The 23351-nt window shown below is 38.8% G+C and overlaps 1 protein-coding gene and 1 pseudogene across 10 annotated transcripts in view; one reads left to right on the top strand and one right to left on the bottom strand.

The window, feature by feature from the left end:
- Positions 1-23351, top strand: part of Gapvd1 (GTPase activating protein and VPS9 domains 1) — a 54685-nt gene that overhangs the window by 15415 nt on the left and 15919 nt on the right. For 3 of the 10 annotated variants that reach the window (XM_033759041.1, XM_010613535.3, XM_033759046.1), the window contains 12 exons: positions 105-234; positions 2049-2174; positions 3214-3387; positions 5644-5784; positions 6943-7077; positions 9065-9184; positions 10609-10686; positions 10772-11142; positions 14042-14129; positions 15144-15224; positions 19186-19308; positions 22436-22565. In XM_033759041.1, coding sequence (XP_033614932.1) covers positions 105-234; positions 2049-2174; positions 3214-3387; positions 5644-5784; positions 6943-7077; positions 9065-9184; positions 10609-10686; positions 10772-11142; positions 14042-14129; positions 15144-15224; positions 19186-19308; positions 22436-22565 — 1697 coding nt within the window. The remainder of the gene's footprint in view (positions 1-104; positions 235-2048; positions 2175-3213; positions 3388-5643; positions 5785-6942; positions 7078-9064; positions 9185-10608; positions 10687-10771; positions 11143-14041; positions 14130-15143; positions 15225-19185; positions 19309-22435; positions 22566-23351) is intronic. The other 7 variants (XM_033759043.1, XM_010613537.3, XM_033759044.1 and 4 more) reach the window with 5 other exon arrangements.
- LOC104854931 lies at positions 7358-8694 on the bottom strand (annotated as a pseudogene).

Consider the following 23351-nt stretch of genomic DNA (forward strand, 5'->3'; position numbering starts at 1 on the left):
GTTTGATACTAAGAAGAATTTAAATATGCATTTGCTGTCATTAATTTTCTTATCAGTAGCCTCTTTCATTTGTGATAAACCAAAATTGACATTGTCCTTTTCAGGTCCTAAACATGCAACTTGTGGATGGAGGACAAGGAGATGTCCCTGTTGATGAAAACAAACTCCACGGTAAACCTGATAAAACCTTGCGCTTTTCCCTCTGCAGTGATAATCTGGAAGGCATATCTGAAGGTGAAGGGTTACTTCATTCCAGGAGTTGTGTGATTCAAGTAATGTTTTGTGTTCTTTAAAGGAGCCTTATAAATTATAATTAAACCATCTGCGCCTCTCACGGAGGAGAGTAATGAAATTTTCCTCTAATGAGCTTGAATAGTTTTCTCTAAAGATTATTTCCTTAAGTTTATGAGGCTATATGGTTATATAAATGAAGAACTCAAATAGAATAATAGCAAGCATTTTCTCAGTATTAATATATACAAAAGCTTATAGAGCTCCTTTAGAAGGATATATTGCATGTATAAAGGGGAAAAACTGAACTTACTAGTATTTCAGGAGGTTCTGTGTACTTTTAATGATCTGTGTTTCTTTTTTTTTTAAATGCTTTTTTTAAAACAGCTTTATGAAATAAGATACAATGGAAATAGGAACTTTGAAAAATCATAAGCCAAGATTGTAGCTTGTGAATGTGTCATTACACATATTTGGATAATTTTAAATGTTACTTTTATTTTTTTATTTTTATTTTTTATTGAACTCAGTACCTTGTGCTTGCAAGGCAGGCAAGGTGTCACTAAGCTAAATCACTGGCTCTCAGACAATTTTTTAAAATATAAAAATATTAAAGTTTACTAACATTTAAAAGTAAAGATATCGCTTCTTAGTCTTTTGGCTAAGATCAAGTGTAAAAGTAAAGATAAATGTAATTCTTCTCTCTAACTTTTCCAAAAAAAAAAAAAACTACAGTAAGTCCCCGACTTAAGAATGAGTTCATTTCTGGGAGAATGTTCATAGGTTGGATTTGTTCATTAGTCGGACTACACCTTTGACACAAATATACAGTGTAGAGCATAAGAAAAAAAGCACACACACACACACACACACACACAAATACTGTAAATAAACTTTTACCAGTAGGTACATGAGTTACTTCTGTGATTTGTATGCATCTGTGAAAGTTCCTAATGTGAAGTTCACTCATGTCTGTGGAAGTTCACAACTTGAATGTTTGTAAGTTGAGGACTTACTGTAATGTTCATTCTAGAAAGTGTAGAATAGAAATAGAAGCATCTGTAATCTTACCATTCTGTTACTAGCATTTTTACTAGCAATTTACATGTTGACTTACATATACCAAAATTATGTTTATGATATTTTACAACTTTTTTTCTTTAATTTCAAATGGACAATGTAAAAGTTATGTCAGCATTCTATAAAAAATAAGAAAGCTTCTATGTTAATGTATTAGAAGACAATGATGGCAAACATTTTAGAAAACAAATGCCAAAATTGCAATCCAAGATCCACTTATTTATCTCACAGTGTCCACACTTCAATTAAACCTGAATACTGAGGTTTTAGTTTAGAAAAAAACAACTCTTACGTTAAGATCCTTTGTCTTAAACGAGAAACACAATAACAAAGCTTTCAGTGATACAAGCAGCTTTTTATTGAAAGGTAAAAGTTTGCATTTGGCATGCTTTACACAGTTAATGTGACCTTTGTTGATGTATGCATGCTGATAATTTGGCAAACTTTGGCCAGGCAACTTGGCTCTCTTGTCAGCATGAGAGAGTTCTGTGTACCTATTGGGGCACTTGTGCCACCACTGTTATTAGAGGTTCTGCAACAGGCAAATTTAGATTAGATTTGGATTAGTTTTTTTAAAGTCCTAGAAACAGAATTCCTGGCTCAAGGAACATGTATTTTTTTCATAATGTTATATTAAAAGAACTTTAATCTTTACTCTCTTATGGAGACAATAAAAAATTGCATGGTGGCTAATGAATGTTTTAAAAAGGTTGCTCACAGGGTAAACATTTCTTTAGGTCCTTCAAATCGCTCCAATTCAGTGTCTTCTCTAGACTTGGAGGGAGAGTCTGTATCGGAACTTGGAGCAGGACCTTCTGGAAGTAATGGAGTTGAAGCACTACAGCTCTTAGAACATGAGCAAGGTAAAGTTGAACACAGTTATACAACTAGAAAAGAAATTACCTGATTTCAAGATAAGCAATATGTTTGCATGTAAGTTGGCTTAGCCTTTTTTTTTTTTTGTCACTGGGACAAAATATCTGACATTTGCATTTAAAGGAGGAGAAGGTTTATTTTGGCTCATGGTTTCGGAGGATTTGTCCATGGTTGGTTGCCTTGACAGTAGAAATGGCAGGGCAGAGAGCATGGTTGAGGAATGCTGTTCATCCAGTGAGAGCCAGGATGCAGAGAGAGTTGAGAAGAGCCAGGGATAAGAATATACCCTTCCAAGTCACACCCACCTCCCACCAGGCCATTCAGCTATGAACTCCTCAGTGGATGAGTTAACCACATGAAGTGAAAAAACACTTTGTTTGTTTATTTTGAGACAGAGTCTGTCTATGTAGTTCAGGCTGGCCTTAAACTCACTATGTAACCTAGGCTGGCCTTGAACTTAGGGCACTTCTCCTGCTTTAGCCTTCTGAGTGTTAGAATGACAGGGGTGTGCCAGTATTCCTTGCAAAAAATACAGTAATAATATATAGTAAATATACCACCCCAGACATTTGTGTTTGCTCTCAAGTATGGGTCAGCTGGTTGATTTTTGTTTGGACTGGGCGCTCTCATACATCTACAATCAACAGTGGTTGGCTGGGGAGCCCTTCTGATCTTAACTGGGGGTGATGTGGTCAGTGGGGAGCAGGCTGGTCTAGCTAGATCTGAGATGGTCCTACATGCTTAGTAGTGATAAAGCAATAAAATATGTAACGAAGTTCAAAGACAGTTTAGAAGTCATGGCTGTACTACCATTTTTAGTATTTATTTATTTATTTATTTGGTTTTTTGAGACAGGGTCTCACTATGTAGTTGAGACTGACCTGGAACTCACTGTGTAGCCCAGGCTGGTCTTGAACTCACAGTGATCCTCTTGCCTCAGCCTCCTGAGTGCTGGGATTACAGGCATGCACCACCATGCCTGGCATGTATTACTATTTTTAAAATGCTTTGTTTTGTTTTTGATAGCTACAACACAAGATAATCTTGATGATAAACTAAGAAAATTTGAGATTCGTGACATGATGGGACTAACAGATGACAGGGACATATCAGAAACAGTGAGTGAGACCTGGAGTACAGATGTCCTGGGGAGTGACTTTGATCCTAACATCGATGAAGATCGCTTGCAGGAAATTGCAGGTAACTGCTTTTCAGCATCTCTGTAAGATTACTGTTTAATGATCCCGATCCCCCCAACATCATGTGAGAGAGTTGTTAGTGCTCTGACCAACAGGAGGTGTGTGTCAACTGTTACTGGAAATAGAGGTACTTGTGTGGAAGAAGACATTCCTTGCATACTTTTAAAAAAAATATAGGCAGTGTTTTCCCCTTTTGCCTTTTAACACCTCCCTTTCCCTAAAAAAGAAAAACCAATATTTCAAATTAGCTTCTGGTTAAATCTTATTTGTAGGGCACAGTATATGTTCTTAGTTTATGATTAACATATTCTGAAACTAAGCAGTTTATCTTAAGAGTTCTCACAGAGGATAGCCACAGAATCTCAAAATAAGATGATATTGAAATCCTCTGCAAACAAATTAATCCACTTCTGGAAGATTAATTCTGTTCCAAAGGATATCCAGTTTTTTTCTTTTTCTAAAAATGTCATTTGTTAACTATAGTTTACATACATTACAGATTAGCCGTCTTTCAAATACTGTTATATAACTTCTAAAAGATTCATACAATCTTGTCATTACCATCTTCATTTACATGTCAAACAAGTACGAGAGAGGGTGAAGTGAGCATGCTATACCTACACCGAGCTTTAGTAGTAGACGTGCATGGCCGGCTTTGTTTTTTCTGTTCCCCACTCGTTATCCCCTGCTTCCTTCTCCCCAGTATGTTTAGGTTAGTTTTATACATTTTTTAATTTACAGTTTTATGATACATCTTTTTTTTTGTACCAGGGATCGAACTTAGGATCTTGTGCTTGCGAGGCAGGGACAGTGCCACTGAGCTAAATCCTCAGCCCTTGCTTTTGTTTGTTTTTGAGACAAAGTCTATATATGTAGTGGCTGGCCTTCAGCTTACTATTAACCCAGGCTGGCCTTGAACTTGCTGCAATCCTCCTGCCTCAGCCTCCTGAGTGTTGGGATTATAGATGTTCTCTGCCACACCTGGCTCACAGCCCCTTTTGATTTTTTATTTTGAGAGAGACTCAGTAAATTGCCTAAGCTGGTCTCAAACTTGCTATTGTACTGTTTCAGCATCCTAAGTAAAGAGGATTATAGGCATATGCCTCTGTGTCCTATAGAATTATTCTTTTATTAGGTTTAATTGAAAGTAGTGGGAGATTCTCTCACTCTTTTGTTTTGTCCTGGAGATTAAACCCAAGACCTTCACACTAACCTGTATCTCCAGCCCTTTAAAATTTTTCTTTATTTTTCAGACAGGGTTTTACTAAATCACTAAGTTGCCCAGGCCTGGCTCAAATTTGTGATCCTCTTGCTTCAGCCTACCAGAGTTCTGGGATTATGAGTGTGTGCTAGTATGCCTGGGTTCATCTTGAGTACAGGCACACAATGATGTTTGGTTCTCTCTGTTTGTATTCTTAAGTAGTGTAAATACATTTCTTAATTGGTTTTGCATTACTTTGTCCCAGATGCCAAAACAGTATTGTTCTTGGCAGTAAGCTGGATTTGAGCAGTGACTATATTTGTAGTTCAGTGCATGCTGTGAGGAGATATGTATTTTCCTGCAGGCGTATTCTGTTGCTCTAAATATGTGGCTAATGTGCCAGAAGTAAACATATTTGGCCAGCATAACTTTCTGTGGTTAATCTTTCTGTTAGAGTGTTTGTAATCCCTGTAGGACTGTACATTTTAGAAAGATACTAAGAGCATTTGCTGAGAAACCCAAGTGAATGCAGGTAAAATAACCATCTTAAGAAGTGTTTTCTCTGTGGAGAATCAAAGGTGAGCAACTGGTAAAAAGAAAGTTGTGCCATTGTGCTAAGGTAGAGACTTGGTGTTTTTAGTAATGCGCTTTGTAGAATTCTTACATGGCTTTTTTCTTGTGGATAGAAGAAAGATTATATATTTGGTTTTTGGTTTATGAGATGGGGTCTTGCTGTGTAGTTCAGGCTGGACTTAAATTCATTGTGTAGCCCAGGCTGGTCTCGAACTCGCAGTAATCCTCCTGCCTCAGCCTCCTGAGTGCTGGGATCACAGGTGTGCACCACCACATCTCTAGAGGAAAGGTTTTGTTAGTTTAGTGTAACCTTTCTTCACTTCCACAATTCTTCACTTTTTTTTTTTGGTACTGGGGATTGAACTCAGGTCCTTGCCACTTGCGAAACAGGTACCGGAACCACTGAGCTAAATCCCCTGTCCCCTACTTCCACAATTCTTTCCCTCAGGTTTTGTTAATGTTTTTCTACCTGCTGGTATACAGGTGCAGCAGCAGAGAACATGTTAGGCAGTTTGCTGTGCCTTCCGGGTTCAGGGTCAGTTCTCCTTGACCCCTGCACTGGTTCTACCATATCAGAGACAACAAGTGAAGCTTGGAGTGTAGAGGTATTGCCAAGTGACTCAGGTTAGTATCCTGTCAATTTTTGCTTTTCATTTACACAAAAATTTTATACGTAAGGTACCCTAATTTCTGTATTAGGCATATTCATATTTCTAAGAATTTCAAATTAAAAATTAGGGCATTTTTCTATCCATTTCAAAATAATGCAACATTGGACTAAGATGACTGCTGCCTTCTGACTCTGTTAATTATTTTGGAAGCAATGGTTTGTAACTCATCAGGGTTCTTTGTGGATCTTTGAGTTCAGTATCTGGTGCCAACTTGTCCCAAGATAGGAGTAGCTACACAGCTCAGACCCTGAGTGGTTGACCTCCTGGTGAGCGTGCTTACTAGATTTATCTCAGGGAACAACTTGGCTCTTTAAAGATATTTAATGTATTTTTGAAAAAATTTGAACTAGAGATTATAGCCTTGAGAATTCTTATGTGTAAGTTTGTTATAAAAAATATCTGAAGTCTTTTGTGCTCTTATTTCTTAAATATTGTATTTCTATGGGCTGGGGATTTAGCTCAGTGGTTCCACCACCTGCCTCACAAGCACAAGGACCTGAGTTCAATCCCCAGTACCAAAAAATAGAACAAAACAAAATATTGTTTTTCTACTTTTTTAAATTATGATGACATCTTTGTCTTCAACTAAATGTCAGCTTCCAGAATGTAAATATAAGTAACTGTATAACTGCATTATATTTTATCTGACTTACTTGGCTTAATAATAATTAAGTTATCCTGATTTGTATTTAATGGTGCTGTACTAAAGCATTCACACATGCTAACGTTATTTGCCTGGAGACAAGTGGAGACCATAGGATTAGTTTATGATCTTTTGAATATCCATGGGAGTTGTTTTTTAGAAAATAGTTGAATTAATGTTAAACTCTTCTGTATCTTCTTGCTCTTGTCCAATTTACATATCAACCAAAGCGTACTGTATGATTAGTGATTTAGAAAAATTTCTCACCGTGAACAAGCTTATATACAGTGAAATCACAGCCTTGATTTCTGTAACACTTGATCTAACTCACTGTGCTAACTGGCCTAGACTTAGAATTCTATTTACACTGATTTTATCATATCTTGATACATTTGTTTATCTGGGCCATAAAATCTGAATTGTAGCATGTTAGCAGAGTCACTAATATGACTCCTGTTTTCTGTGTAGAGGCCCCAGACCTAAAGCAGGAGGAGCGCCTGCAAGAGCTGGAGAGTTGTTCTGGACTGGGCAGCACGTCTGATGATACGGATGTCAGGGAGGTCAGTTCCCGCCCGAGCACACCAGGCCTCAGTGTTGTGTCCGGTATGTCTGTTTTGTTTCAAGAAATAGGAATTTGAAGCTGTTCTCCTTCTCTCCCTTTATAAAGTAGGAAGGTGCTAAAGTGACATGTTTTATTTCAGAGCTTAATAGTTTTCAGGAAACAAAATTATTTCTATGGCCTCTTAAATGTTTGAGAATCAGGACCTTGTGCTTGTGATGCAGGTGGCAGAACCACTGAACCCCCAGCCCTGTAATACGAATTTTTATTAATACACATTTGTCAAAGTCTCTACAAACCAAAACCATCCTGAGTTTTGAAATGTCCATTATTATAAACATGCAAAAAAACCCAAAAAGTGTTACCAAAAGTTAGCTATTTAATTTCATGGTAAAGCAGTGTCATTACTTTTAAAAAATAAAATGCATTTGTTCTGTGACTTCTTCATGGGTTTTCTCCATTTGGTTCCTTTCAGCCCTCACTTGAGATTCCTGGCACTGAAAATCAGTCTTCAACTCTTTAATCATCTTCTCTTTCTCTGACATGATTGATTCTTTGCACCATCTTCTGAGTAGCCACTGCTGCCTTCCACTAGGCAGTGATGATAAGGTGGTCAGTGCCTGGAGAGTCCAGAGCCAGATCTGGGGAAAAGCTGTCTCAACTAGTTGTGATTCACTTGCACTTGGATTTCTTTCTTTGGAATTTCATTTTAAATTGACGATGTAGAAAATGTTTTCTGACTATTAAAATGGTTGCTACCTCTTAGAAAGGGAGGGGTGGCAGCCCACTTTCCACTCCTCCCCCCTTTTAGACAGAAGGTTTCTTTTCCTCAATCATTTTTTCCTACTCTTAAAAAAAAAAATGGTTGCCTCCACTGAGGTGTCTATACTCCTCCTCCTGGAGGTTGGCACAAGAAGAGCTGCTCAGGTGCTTCTTCTGCTCTGTGGTCTTCTGAAGGACACGTTGGTGTGAAAGTCAGCACAGCCAACACAGGTGTTTCCCATCTACCTTTTTTCTGTCACCTTTCCTGACAAATGCGCACTGCTCTTTGTGCACGTTCCTAAGAACATGGTGGTCCATATTTCTCTGAATTTGTTCATTGTTGGCACTAATTGGCACAACAGTTACATGGCAGTACTGACAAAGTTAGGACTTTGTGTATAGCTGTACATTCCAAGCACATTTCCTGCATAATTGGTTTTACTCCTGCTGGCGCTCAGTCTTGCAGTTAGGTCTTCATAGTAGAGTGTGCAATCCAACATTCTTGAGACAGCACCTTAAAGGTAAGTACTGGTGGTACTTGGTGCGGGTGTAGAGTGCCACTGTGTTTGTCCCAGGCTGTGCTCACTTCTCTGCTGGCCCAGCCCCGTTTTTGTTTTGTCTTTGGTTTTAGTTTTTTGTGAGGCAGGGTGTTGCTGCTATGTAGTTCAGGCCAGCCTTGAACTCACTATGTAGCCCAGGCTGGCTTCAAACTCACAGTGGTTCTCCTGCCTCCAGTCTTGTTTTGTCTGACAGATGGGGGATCAGTTTGGTGGCAGCAGGGGTGACTTGGTCATTTGGACTTTGGGAAAGAGCCAGACTTGCACAGTGCCAGATACAGTGAAGAAGGTGGACGAGGATCCATCGTGTTTTTATGAACCTACCTTGACATTGGACGGCATTTGGCAGCAGCAGTCACTGCATTTTTTATCCCTTTTTGTAATGACAATGAGGAAAGAGGACTTGGAAATTGCTTTACAAAGTGGCAAGAATGATGATAAGGTGTATTTGAAGCAAGAGGGAGTACTTTTGAGGAGATAAATGGCAGTATATCTTTTACTGAAATAAATTTTTAAAAATTTAAGCATTTGTCATATATTTTGATCACCCCTTATGTATTTGGGCAGTAGTATGATAAAGGATATAATACTAAACAGTTTACATATATAGGCACATGTAGGATATATACAATTTGGAAATGTTTAAATTTTTCTAAAATTAATACACTTTTTGTGTAATTATTTTGTTTTTCTTGCTGTTTATTTTTTAAAGGCATAAGTGCGACCTCCGAGGATATTCCCAATAAGATTGAAGACTTGAGATCTGAGTGCAGCTCTGATTTTGGGGGTAAAGATTCAGTCACTAGTCCAGATATGGATGAAATAACTCATGGTAAGAAGAAGAAATAAGACTCACTTTTAAATATGTTCACATCCGTGGTTGAAACTGGTACTCTTTTTTTAAAAAAATTTATTTTTATTGAGACAGAGTCTCAGGCTATTCTTGAACTCACTTGGTAGCCCAGGATGGCCTCAAACTCAGAGTGATCTTCCTTCCTCAGCCTCCTAAGTGCTGGGATTACAGATGTGCACCACCACACCCTGTGAAACTAGCACTCTTAAACATTGGTGTTAATAATATCAATTAGGACCGGGGATTTAGCTTAGTGGTTCTACTGCCTGCCTCGTAAGTGCAAGGACCTGAGTTCGATCCCTGGTACAAAAAAAAAAAAAAAAAAAAAAAAAATCAATTAGTTTAGCACTTGGAGGCATAATTTGTCAAGGCATATTTAAGATCTTAAATGTTCACATTCCAAATTTGGCCAAGCTTCACTTTTAGAAATCTGTCATAAGGAAATAATTTCATGTATGGACAAAATCTTATGCACCAACATGTTCTTTGTAACATTTATATTGGCAGAAAATTGGGAAACAACTTAATGGAAAAGATAGAATAGCTAAGTAAATTTTGATGTAACCACCTTTTAGAATTTATGCACATATTATTTAGATGGAATAACTTGGAGAAATACCCAAAATATAATATTACATGAAAAATTTGACAGACTTTTATATACAAGATAATAAACATACATTGCATAGTGGGTATTGACATATCTTTTCTTTTTTGCACTTCTTTTTGTTCTATGCTAGGATTTTAAAACTCAGTGCTATTGATGTTTTAAGCCAGGTAATTGTTTGTTGTGGCAGCCTGTCCTATACATTATAGGATGATATAAGTAGCAGTAAAGCAACATTACAAGCTTCTACCAGTAGTGTGTACCTGCCACCCCAACCAACCAAACCAACCAACCAGCCACCCTTGCCAACCAAAAATGTCCCCAGACATTTCCAAGTGATCTTTGGGGGTAAATAGCCTTCAGTTGAGAACCACTGTTGTGAAGCAGGAATCCCACAGTGTGGTTTCCATGGACCACTGAGCATCCTCAGGATGCTTTTGAGGGTAGGGAAAATGCAAGGGCAAATTGCTTTGTTCGTTTGTTTGTGGGCTGGTTTGTAGCTCAGTGGTGCGTGCTTGCCTCGCGTGTGTGAGGCCTTGAATTTGATCCTCAGCACCAAACATGAAGAAAAAGTAATAGGAACATGGGTGATAGACCCCATAAATATGAAAATCCATAGATAAAAATGTGAAATAAATTTGAAATAATCAGAATTTGATATTTATTAGTTTCATTTTCTCCTGGTTTGCCTTCAAGTCCTGGTTGATCGAAAGAGAACTGTTGACAACATTAGACTCTTCACGCTTCACTCTGGCTGAGTTCTGGCTTAGTCTCACAGCTTGTCCTCCTGTTCTAGGTGCCCATCAGCTGACCTCCCCTCCTTCACAGTCAGAGTCTCTGCTTGCCATGTTTGATCCACTGTCTTCACATGAAGGTAAACTGGTGAAATAGAAGAGGGAAACCAGATCCTTTGTGAACGCCTTAAGTGGATGTTAGCTACAAAGTTTTATGTGTTGCAGGGGCTTCTGCAGTGGTAAGGCCAAAGGTTCACTATGCCAGGCCATCACATCCACCTCCAGACCCTCCAATCTTGGAAGGAGCAGTGGGAGGAAACGAGGCCAGGTTGCCCAACTTTGGTTCACACGTTTTAACTCCAGCTGAAATGGAAGCATTCAAGCAAAGGCATTCTTACCCTGAGAGACTGGTTCGCAGCAGGAGCTCTGATATAGTATCTTCTGTCCGGCGACCTATGAGTGACCCCAGCTGGAACCGACGTCCAGGGACTGAAGAGCGAGAACTCCCTCCAGCTGCAGCCGTTGGTGCTACTCCTTTGGTGGCTGCGCCTCACTCATCGTCCTCATCCCCTAGCAAGGACTCCTCGAGAGGAGAGGTATGGAATCCAGGCCATGTAGAATTTGCTCACTGAGTGTTCCATCTGCTGGGTTCGCTGGATGTTGGAAATGAACATGCACTCTGTAAATCCAGAATTAATGATGGGCTATATCTTGATTGAAGATGATCTGTCAGTCTAGTATGTCTACCACTATAACCATTAGGAAACCTTTTGTTTTGTAATAATTCTATCTTATATACATATGACACTTTTTAAAAACTTACCTGCAAACAATTTTGTATTTAACTGAACATACCCCACTTCCCCCAGCAGTGGAGATTGAAGTTAATGCCTTTGCATTTTGAGCTGTATCCTCAGCCCTGTAAATTTTTTTTTTCATATTTTGAGATAGGGTATTGGCAGGTCACTAAGTTGCCCAGGCTGGGCTCGGACTTGAAATCCTACTGCCTCTGTACTGTTGGTGTGGGCCAGTACATCCAACTTTATTTGCATTTAAAACTCACATTTAACTATCCCTCTGAGATGGTTAGAGGAAGTATTATTGTTTTATTTTTAAATAGTCACAGAGTTACCCAAAAAGTTGGAAGTACAATAGAAACACACTTCTTCCTGATTTGAGAATGAGTTGCCAACCTGCTGCTGTCTCTCTTGCCTCTGAAACCTTTAGTGTGAGTTTTCTACAAGCCAGTACATTCACCCAGACTTCAGCATCAGGAAAGGAACGTGATGAGTCATACCTTCTGATTCTCATCCTGTTCGTGTGTGCACAGTTGTCTATAGCAGTTTAGTTCCTGGTCAAAGGACCCCACAAAGAATTGCATGTTGTTTTCAGTTGTCATGTTTTTTTCAGTCTCTTTCAGTCCAGAACCATTCTTCAGTTTTCCCTTGACTTTTCTGACCCTGACACTAGAGTATGTTCTGTAGTGTTCCTCAGTTTGGGATTATTATTTTCCTGTAATTAGATTTAGGTTATTCATCTTTGGTGGGACTTTCATTAATACTATATTCTTTTCACTGAATCCTACCAGGTACCACAGAGCTTTAATTTTTCTCATTACTGTAATATTCACTTGAACGTGATGTCTGCTAGGCTCCACCACTGAAAAATTACTGTTTTTCCCTTTGTTAACAAATATTTTTATTAACATTCATTAATGTAGGGAGATACTTTGAAAATATATAACTCTCTTGCCGGGCATGGTGGTGCATGTCTGTAATCCCAGCACTCGGAAGGCTGAGGCAGGAGGATCACTGTGAGTTTGAGACCAGCCTGGGCTACATAGTGAGTTCCAGGTCATTCTTGACTACATAGTGAGACCCTGTCTCAAAAAAAAAAAGAAAGAAAGAAAATATATAACTATCCTGTTCTTTAAATTTAAAATTTTACCTGGTTACTAATTCTATCTGTGGTCTCCTGGTTTTCTCTTAGTCAGTGGGTTTATTACTCTGTTTGATTTCAAGCTCAGTTATATGTGATCTGGCTAGTGGGAGCCCTGTCAGGCTTGTTTCTGGGTTCTTTAGACAACCTCTCCCCTTCTTTGAACATTTCTCTGCTTCTAGGCACAAGATATTACAAGCTTATATCGTACTTGGTCTGCTCTAATCCTAGAATCAGACCTTTCTCCAAGGAGCTCTGGTTCATTTTAGCGAACAATAGCTTTTAGAAATTAAAATGAATCAGTGCTCATCACTGTAGGCATGTTGCTGTTTCTGGAACCTCTCAGTGGACAGAGCTGGGGAGTGTGTGCATGTGTGGATGTGTACACATTTATCTGTGTTCATTTCCATATCTTTCTTTCTCTTTAAATATAGAGAACCACAAACTCACACTGACGTGTTCAGTCTAGAAACAAGCGTGTCTCTGTCTTTCTTTCCATATTTGTAATTTCCTCCTCTAACGTTGAGAACCTTGCTTCAATTGTTACCCATGTGTCCAATTAGTTGGCCTGTGTATGATCTGTTTCCCTGCCCTGCTGCTGACTCTCACTGGCACAGAGGCCTCTGCTCGAGGTCTTATTGTCTTTCCATATGCGTATTCCTAGAGAAGATATTTTTAATCCCAGTTTTGTAGATGAAAAAATTAAATTTAAGAGATTTGTCTAACTTGATAGGTTGAAAAAGGAGTTAGTCTTTTCTTTGTAGCCTGATGGAGTTGATAATAACTGTATACTATAATCATGTTCAGAACCTTTGCTGTTGGTTTGGTCTGGGTTTGAATCTCAGCTGTGCTAGGTTGTATAGTTTGGAGAAGATAGGGAGATAACCTCGATTAACTCAGTATTTCTTATCTGTAAAAAGAACTTAATAATAAGACCTACCTGCTAAGGCTACTGTGAGGATTACACATACATATATGTATGTATGTGTGTATGTGTATCTTTATGCTCAGCACTTGGCACGCAGTACACACATTGTTTTATTTTGAATACCACTGCTACTATCTCTACTACTTTAGAGTTGATTTGTGCTGTACTCATCCCATATTTTGTTGTTGTTTTTGTTTCTTGGTACCGGGGATTGAACTCGGGACCTTGCGCTTGTGAGGCAGGTGGTAGGTGGCAGAAATCCTGAGCTAAATCCTCAGCCCTATGTGTGTTCTGTTTTGTTTGTGCTAGAGATAGAACCCAAAGCTTTGCGCATGCTAAGCACATACTTTACCAGTGAGTTACATCCTCATCCCCTCCATAATTATTTTTGAGTACTTGCTCTACACCAGATTTGTGTTAAGCATTCAGTTTATAAACAGTAATGGGATACACTCTGATGCTGGAAAGGTATACTCCCCTGTTCTAGAAGTTGCTTGCATGGTGATCAGAGCAGTTTTACTTGAAGGCAGATAGGACTGGTGTTTGTATTTCACAGACTTACTGAAATCCTTATCATATAATTTATCTTGGTTCTTAACTCCAAATAAAGCATCAAACTTTTTCTACAGACTGAAGATCGCAAAGATAGTGATGATGAGAAATCAGACAGAAACAGACCTTGGTGGAGAAAACGTTTTGTTTCAGCCATGCCTAAAGGTAATTTTTATATAATTTTGGAATGCCATCTTAGCAAGAAGCAGCAAAGTTCTGCAATCTCTTACAAGAGCCAATATCTCAATTCCTTCGTGAGGCTTCTGGCTTCAGTTTTTACTGTTTTGAGAGTGTAGAAAATGGTTTCACTCAGAAGAATGCTAAGGCAGAGCTTTAGAAATGTTCTTGTTCTTTGCAGGAAGTAGTAGCATTTCAGAAATGGAAGTCGTCATGCTAGTCACTTTTAAATATCATACACCATTCAAGTTAAACATACAGTACTTTTGACACATGTATTGCTATTAATTATTGTAGGAAAATGGGGTGCTCTTGGTAATTTAACATTGAAAATTCGTCATTTCTGGAATAAATTTAAGCTTTTTATGTTTATGTTCATTGTATATGTTTATACCCTAAGTATTAGTGAGTGTTTATATTGGGAGGTAGTTGTATAAAATAGCTTGCTCTTTTGGTGAATAGCCTGGTATCATTTGAGTTGGTGAGAGCCTCTCTTTCTGAGAGGAGAGATCATCCAAAAGCTAAGAACCTCTTCCATGGGCCTCCCACAGTGCTGTGGCATTCAGGTACCAAGGAGAGCTGTCTTCCTGCCATACTCAAGCCCACTTGATAGGGAGATGAGAACAAGACAGGACTTTTTTGTTGTTTTGTTTTGTTTTGAAATAGGGTCTTGCTATGTAAACCAGACTGGCCTCTAATTCGTGATCCTTGAGGCAGGAGGTTTGAATGTGCTGTTTTTCAGAAGAGGCAGTGGTTCTGATTTGGTCCCAATGAATCTCTATTAAATCATTCTTCCTACAACAGACAACTGTAGAGCAGATTGTGAAAGTTTCTTTCAGAACCTTTCAGTGATATTTTTAGAACAATTATCAGTCGACACTTGGGATTTCTTAGCTTTTAAAATTTTCAGCCTCCTTTCACTTAGAAATGTTGGCACACCAATTAACTTCCGAGTAGTGCAGTATGTTATATATCACACTACTGACTTTATTTAATTTCCAGCTCCTATACCATTTAGAAAGAAAGAAAAACAAGAAAAAGACAAAGATGATCTGGGGCCTGACAGATTCTCAACACTCACAGGTTTGTAGACCATGGACTTCCTGGCTCCTTCATTCCCAGAGCACATATTTCATAACACTTTTTCTTGGGTACCATAAGCGTTGCCTTTTTAGAAGAGTTTGTCTGTGTGTGTACAGTGGGGAGTATGTTCTTCATAGCTCTGTGGCTTCTGGTTGGTGGCCACAGTGACTCTCAGTATGCTCTTCCTGCTGACTGCCACCGCCATCATCATCCTCATTATCATAACTTCGGTTTATGATGAAGCCCTGATCCTGATCCTCCAACTCGCCGTCTAGTGGGATGACACAGTGCTTGTGGGAGAGTATGGTGATGGTTTTAGGGCTGTGCATGCCATATTTTTGGATCATTGGTTGAACAGTTTTCTCTAACACTGACCATAGAATTCTAAATTTATTTTCTCTATAGTTTTTGTTTATTCAGGATCACATATGAAATCATTTTATCTGATCATTTTCTTTTTTTTCATGATAAAGTGTTCAAACAATGTCATAAATGTCAATCATTATAATAAAAGTTTTATAAACTTTACTAATTTCTTACAACTTGAACCATTGTAACATTGCTGGCTGACCCAAGGAAAATACAACCAGGGATTAGGTTCTTTTAGGTCTTCCCTTGCCACATTATAAACAAGGAAAGAATTTGAGAGGTGGTGTTAACAACCCAACCCTGAGTTTGATAGCTGGATATTGTTGCCTAGGTGCTGTAGAGCAACTAGAGGGAAGTTCACTTCTCACCTCCTTTTTTCGTATTTTGATTTTAAAGTATGTTATCGTACTATACTGCTGGGTTAAAATAAATATTTTTAATTAAAAAATAGGATAGATTTCAAATGAACATCCTTCTCAGAGTTCAGCATGGTGTAGGTAGCATCCTATTTTAATGCATATTGTTCTAACGTCCAGCTGCATATATTTAGGTGTCTCCATGTCCCGTCTAGCCGTTCATATTTAGGTGTATCTCCATGTTCCAGCACATACATCCCTGCTCTGTCTGATATGGTGACATCCCTGGAATAAAGGGTTTTAAACAGCAGAGATGTGTATAAGGCCACACTTCTGCTAAGAGCAGCCCAGTCTTCCCTGTTACTCAGCAAATACTTGCTGACCATCTGACTCATTCCAGGCACTGTGCTAAGTGTTGTTGGTACTAATTCAGACCACACATGACCTCCATTTGTCAGGACTTTACCGTCAGGTTGGGGAAGAGTGGGAAAGATATTATGTCTTTGACAAGGTATTTATGTATCCTTTCCATGTTTGTCGTTCCTACTGTTAGAAGAACACAAGCATATAAAAATAGAATTACTCTGGGTGAAATCACTTTTGTACTTAAAATTAACAGCTTGAGAGAAATTATAAATTATTAAGTCTTTGGGCAGCATATTCTTGATTTTTGAAGCTGAAACTAGAAACTGGATATTTTTTTAATAAAGTAATTCATTTTCTTTGGTTATGGTTCAAGTAGTTAAGCTTATCTACTGGTGCAGAAATATGTACTCAGTCCTAAATACTAACCCAGTTATCGCTGAGTCACTCTAAAATGTTGTGAAAGGTCATATGCTAACAGTCTAGCTATAATCCTACCCAACTATTACCTTTTTCATGTTTTCAGTGTTTTTCCCTTTTTTTTTTTTGTTTCTGGGGATCGAAATCAGGACCTTGTGCTTATGAGGCAGGTGTGGTTCTCTAAGCTAAATCCTTGGCCCTCCCTTTTTCTTTCTTTTTTTTTTGAGACAGAGTCTCGCTTTATAGTACAGGCTTGCCTTGAGCTCACTATGTAGCCCAGGCTGGCCTTGACCTCAAGGTGATCCTCCTGCGTCAGCCTCCCAAATGCTAGGATTATAGACGTATGCTACCATGCCCAGCTTTTTTTTTTTTCTGTATTTTTACATGGTTGTGCTTTCATGACTGAATTAGATGATGTATGTAACTTTGTATTCTGTTTTGTTTTGTTTTGGGGTGGTACTGGGATCAAGCCAGGGGCCTTATGCATGCTAGGCAAGCATTGTACCACTGAGCCATACACCCCCAGCCCTTTTTATTTTATTTTGAGACAGGTTCTCGTTAAGTTGTCCAGGCTGGCCTGAAAGTTGCAATCCTCTTGCCTCAGCCTCCCACGTAACTGGGATTACAAGTATGTACCACCACACCTAGCACTTTTATTTTTTTACCATGCGTCATTTTATAACCCTCTCCCGATTTCTACTAGGTATAGTTGGATTTTAAATCATTTTTTATTGCCTATAATCTGGTTCTACTACAGTGTAAACTTACTATTGGATATGTAAATTATTTCTCAATTTTCACTATAAAAAGTGTTCACAGATTTGTATATAGAGCATTTTTTTGTTTTAATTATTTTTCTGGGATAAATTAAGAATGATATTAAGAATTTTGTTCATACATAATTTTATGGTTCACAGTGTTTAGCCAGATTATGCTTTCCCTTTTTTAGACCCATCATCAGCACTCAAAATCTTTACTCAAAAAAGTACTTTTCTTCCGAAACAAGATTCTGTGATGATAAAGGTTTTTATTAGTTTACATCTGGAAAAAGATCAGTTTGATTTAAGAATTGCTTGTCATTAATTCAAATACTATTTTAGCAAAAGTCTTAAATTACTTGGAAATCCTCTTCTGCTGTAGATAAATATAGTTTTACAGAGACATGAATGTTAAATATCTGTTTCATGCAAACAAGAAGAGCCCATGAGCATACTGCTTCACTTTGTGTGTCGATTTGCTGTGCTGTCAAATGGGTTAATAGCATCCTCTCTAATATTTGGTGATTAATTGAGATAGTACAGTTAAGGTGCTTAGCACATTTTCTGGCATATGATAGATGCTCAATAAATTTTGATGTGACTTTAGAATGATTTAAAAAAATAGGATTCTAGCCAGGCGTGGTGGCACATGCCTGTAACCCCAGCACTTGGGAGCCTGAGGCAGGAGGAGCGCTTTGAGTTGGAGACCAACCTGGGCTACACAGTGAGTTCCAGGTTAGTCTTAACTACATAGCGAGACCCAGTCTCAAAAAACAAAAACAAAATAAATAAATAAATACAAATAAATAAATAAAAAATAGGATTCTACCAGATGTAGACTCATTGGTTACCTTTTATTCCAGATCTCTCAGAAGTTTGTGCTCCACTAGGAAACTATTTTGTCCTGTAAATCTGTTGCATTTCTCTGCTTTGACAGCCTAGTTAATTAATGACTACCATTTTAGACTCCAGGAAAACATTTTTGAAGTGCTGAGTCTGTTGGTGGGAAAACAGTCCTGTCAGTAAACAGAGCTACACTGTGGTTGTGGTAATCTTGTCTGTGCATCCCAGCTCCTGTTCCAGCACCCCCAGAAGCCTAGATTCTCTAGGAGTGCCTATGACCCTTTGGCCATTGCATGCACAAAAGCACTCTGTCCCGGCAGCTGCACTGGTGAGATCTAGAGAGACAGAATGAGTATCTGTGGCTTTCAGATGTCATATAGAGAAGGATTCATGGAGAAAGAATGAAGAAAGGCATTTGTTCATTAAAAAGGGCTTAAGTCTTAAGTTTGAATAGTTTTTCTTCTCCTTCAGCATGGAGATGTCTGATTAAATGAAGTCTGCATATAAAAATGCATTGTTGGAAGTGTTGGAAGTTCTGTTGGCTTGAATTGCTAATAACAGTGATTTGAGTGTAAGCCTTTAGAAACCTGTCATCCCTTCGGTCTGCACTGAACTTTGACACTGTTATGCAAAATTCTGGTGATGATGAGAAGGTGGAACAACTCCTAATTTTTCTGCTTTGGCAAAACTTGTAGCCCTAGGCAGCTGCATGGTGCCTCTTAACATTGAGATATGTGCTCTTTTTGAGTCTCACCTCCTAATCCGCCTTTGGGATTATGCTACTGGTGTCATACTAACATCAGAATCGGCACAAAGCCAGAGAGCTGATTCTTACTTTTCTTTCTCCTGCAGATGATCCCAGCCCTAGGCTCAGCACACAAGCTCAGGTCGCCGAGGATATTCTGGACAAATACCGTAATGCCATTAAAAGGTCCAGCCCCAGTGATGGAGCAATGGCAAACTATGAAAGTGCAGGTGATCATCATGCTAAAGATTCGAATACTGATTTTTTTATTATAGTGATAAAGGTAGTCTGAATTTAAGTAGTCTTTAAAAGAAAGGGCCGGAGATTTAGCTCAGTGGTTCTGCCTTCTGCCTTGGAAGTGCAAGTTCCCAAGTTCAATCCCCGGTACCAAGAAAGAAAGAAAGAAAAAAAAAAGAATAGCTAGGAGAATCATAATACTATTTCAAAATTACAGATTTTGTAACCAAACTAGATTATGATGTTTCTCCTTGTATTCTCCTGCTAAGCCTGGGCACATCCAGATCTTCTGGTGAGGTGGAGCTGTTGCCCATGAGTCTGGGGTGCCTGCCCAGCAGGAATGGTACATGCTTTAGTGGGAGGGCGTTCTTTTTTGCTATCCTCAGAATTCTAATTTCATCTGTTTACATCCTCTGGACATTGCTGCAGCAGTAGATTCCCAGGACAGTTTCTCCATTATTGCTTGGTACTTAGTTTTAAAGGATTCTATATGCCTTATAGTAGAATATCAATTAGCTGCCAGAAAACTGGTATAGTCCTCAAGGTTAATTAAAGGGAAACAAGTGTATAAATCATTAGTAGTATGCAGCATATATTTGTACCTGTGTGTTCAGAGTATGTTCTGGAAGAATTTTCAGCAAACTGGTAACCAGAGTTGGCTCTAAGAGGTGTGAGAAGAGAGGAGAGCTTATACACAGAATTGAGAAATAATACAGTGCACCTTTGACTTACAAACTCAGTTCGTTCACACACAAACTCTATTTGTTCTCAAAGGCTGGTTATAACTCAGGTTGGTCAGTTGAAGGCTCGGGCTCTTTTACACAGTCTTCAAAGTCTGTCTCCTGTATACAGGCAGATCTTAGAGTCCTTAGAGAGACACTGGCCCAGGATTTCTCAGTTAACACCACATGAGAAAGGATAGAATGTGCCTTCCAGAACTCTTTAAGGGTTAGATCTTATCTGAGACCATCTGGAAGCACAAGTGGCTGGTATTGAGTGGTAACTAACTCAAGACTTTGGTCATAAATTAAAACCAAAATTCTAGGACTAGAGATTTGGCTCAGTGGTTTTGCTACCTGCCTCACAAGCACAAGGACCTGAGTTCGATTCCTGGTACCAGAAACAACAAATTCTAGTCATAAACCAAGTTGTTCATATGTCAGGCCAGTCGAAACTCAAGGGTCCACTTTACAGTGAAGGTTTGTATACCATCAGTGTAGACTTACACATTTATTAACATTTTGTCCCATTTTCTGTTTTTTCATGAAGCATTTGAAGTTGTCTTCTAAGACTAAGGACATTTTTTTATGTAAACATAGTATCTTTAGAGCCAGGGATTTAGCTCAGTGGTGCCACACCTGCCTCAAAAATGCAAGGTCCTGAATTCCATCCCTGGTACCAACAAAAAACAACACAGTATCTTTATTTTTTTTGTTTATTTGTTTTTTGAGACAGGGTTGCACTATGTAGTTGAGACTGACCTGGAACTCACTATGTAGCCCAGGCTGGTCTCGAACTCACAGCGATCCTCCTGCCTCAGCCTCCCAAGTACTGGGCTTACAGGCATGAGCCACCATGCTCGGCTATTAGATTTGGGAACTTTTTGTTTCTTTTGATTGTATATATGCGTGTATTATCTATTCATAGTTAATTAAAAACATAACAGCTGTGAGAGCCACAGACCTGGCCTTGACTGCATTTGTGAGGGTCATTCTTGGGCACTATGGGCAGGCTGTTGGGAGCAGAATCAGGAGACCCAAATGCTTGGTCCACCTGAGCCATTTGGCCACACACGTTAGATGAGATTGGGCTTGTTTAGGATGTTACAGCCATAGACACCACAGGATTTAGAGCAAGGGATTTTCTGACGGGGCAGGAGTCTATGTCTATAAAATGACAATATTGTGCAAAATGATTTTTGAGATCTTTTAGTTGTGTGGTTCAGTGATTCTGATGATGGAATATTAACTTTATTCACATTTTCACTGTTTGGGGTTAAGATTGGGATAACAGGTAAAACTCTCTTCTCAATGCCTGCTCTCTTGATACATTATCATTGCTATGGATAACTTGGTTAAATGTTTGGTTTGTTTTCTTTCTCTCTGTTTTTCCCCAAAGGACTCTTTTTTTTTGGTACTGAGATCGAACTCGGGACCTTGTACTTGCGAGGTGGGTGATGGAACCACTGAGCTAAATCCCCGGCCCCCCAAAGAACTCTTTTTTTTTTTTTTTTTTTTTTTTTTTTTTTTTTTTAGTTAATTGAGTTTATTGGTACATTTTAGGTAGACAGTACAGTTACATTCATCATTGGTATTGTGTACCTTTACATGACAGGTCTTGGTTCTCATTCCCTTGTCCCTGCCCTCCCTTCACCCCCTCCTACTCTCCCCGTTTAAAAACACTTTGTTTCCATTTTTTCATTTTCTCATATTTTTTTTCTTTTCCCTTATTCCCTTTCCCCTACCCTTCCCATTTTCCCTACACCTTTAGCCCTTTTCTTCCTATTTTACATTGTCATTTATCTCATTAGGATCTTATGTACTGTTATAGTTTTTCACACCAGTGAAATTGTTCGGTATTTGCACATGTGTGACTTATTTATTTCACTTAGGAGTATATCCTCAAAATGTATCCATTTTCCTATGAATGAATCTAATTTCTCATTCTTTATGGCTGAGTAGTATTCCATTTTATAGAAAAACCACATCTTTTTTATCCAGTTTCCAACAGATGGGCAAATGGGCTGTTTCCAAGTTTTAGCTATTACAAACTGTGCCGCTATAAACATAGGTGCACATATATCACTGTGATTGCATTCTTTTAGTTCTTTTGGAAAGATACCCAGCAGAGGATGGCTGGGTCAAATGGAACCTCTAGTCCCAGCTCTTTGAGTTATCTCCATATTGATTTCCATAGTGGTTGCACCAGTCTGCACTCCCACCAACAATGGAGAGGGTTCCTTTCTCCCCACAACCCCGCCAACATTTGTTATTGTGTGATTTCTTGATAGTAGCCATTCTTTCAGGTGCTAACTTTTCAGAGTTGCTCTGAATATCTCCTAGTATCAGAATATTCAAAATTAACCTGGTTATCCTTTTCTTGGGGTTGGGTTTTGTTCAGAGGTCATTGGTGATGGTGAAAGTGCACATGATTCTCCTCGTGATGAAACGCTACAGAACATTTCAGCTGATGATCTCCCAGACTCTGCAAGCCAAGCAGCCCATCCTCAGGATTCAGCTTTCTCTTATAGGTATTTCTTTTGTAGGACTTTTGAGTTTGGACTTTTTCATCATCACTGCAGTCACAATTCACTAAGTCACTTAATAAATGTATAAAACATACAAATAAGAATGAAATGCTGCTGGGATTTAGCTCAGTGGTTCTGCTGCCTGCCTCGCAAGCATAGGGTCCCGAGTTCAATCCCTGGTACTGCAACAACAACAACAAAAGAATGAAATGCTGTTTATTAAGAACACTTGCTTCCCTTGTAGATATTATTTATCAAAGGCATTAATTCAGGGATTCAGAATCCGCATAACTGACTTAAGTGAAACAAGTAGCAGTGCCCCTGCATATGCAATGCCACTGTTGGTGTGTGACACAGCTGCGGAGGACACAGGTGGTTAGGAATCATCCTGCACTGGGATCAGCACAGAGTGACAGAATCATTTGTTGTCCCAGTAAACCTCCTGGAGCCCTCTTTTTGCCATCCTCTCTGTTCCTTGGATAGGCCTCAATTTCTGTCAGGGCTGGAGAAAGAAAATGACTTCCAGATTATGAGATGTTTGCCTTTGACAGGGAGCCTTTGCTTCCCAGAGAAGGAGCACCTGCTTTAACGCCCCAGTTAGTGTAATGATGTGCCCATTATCCAGATGCATTTTGACCTACTGTAGTTATTTCAAAGTAAAGTCAAAATAGCATATCATTTTATTTATAAATATTTTGAAACTATTTTTTTTCTACAGTAAAATTATGGAAGAGTAGCCAACATAATTTTTATTTTCAGCCACATTTTATTTATCATAAGATTTTTGAA

Source organism: Fukomys damarensis, unplaced genomic scaffold (assembly GCF_012274545.1).
Source record: "Fukomys damarensis isolate Sample0158 unplaced genomic scaffold, DMR_v1.0_HiC HiC_scaffold_36, whole genome shotgun sequence".
NCBI lineage: Eukaryota > Metazoa > Chordata > Mammalia > Rodentia > Bathyergidae > Fukomys > Fukomys damarensis.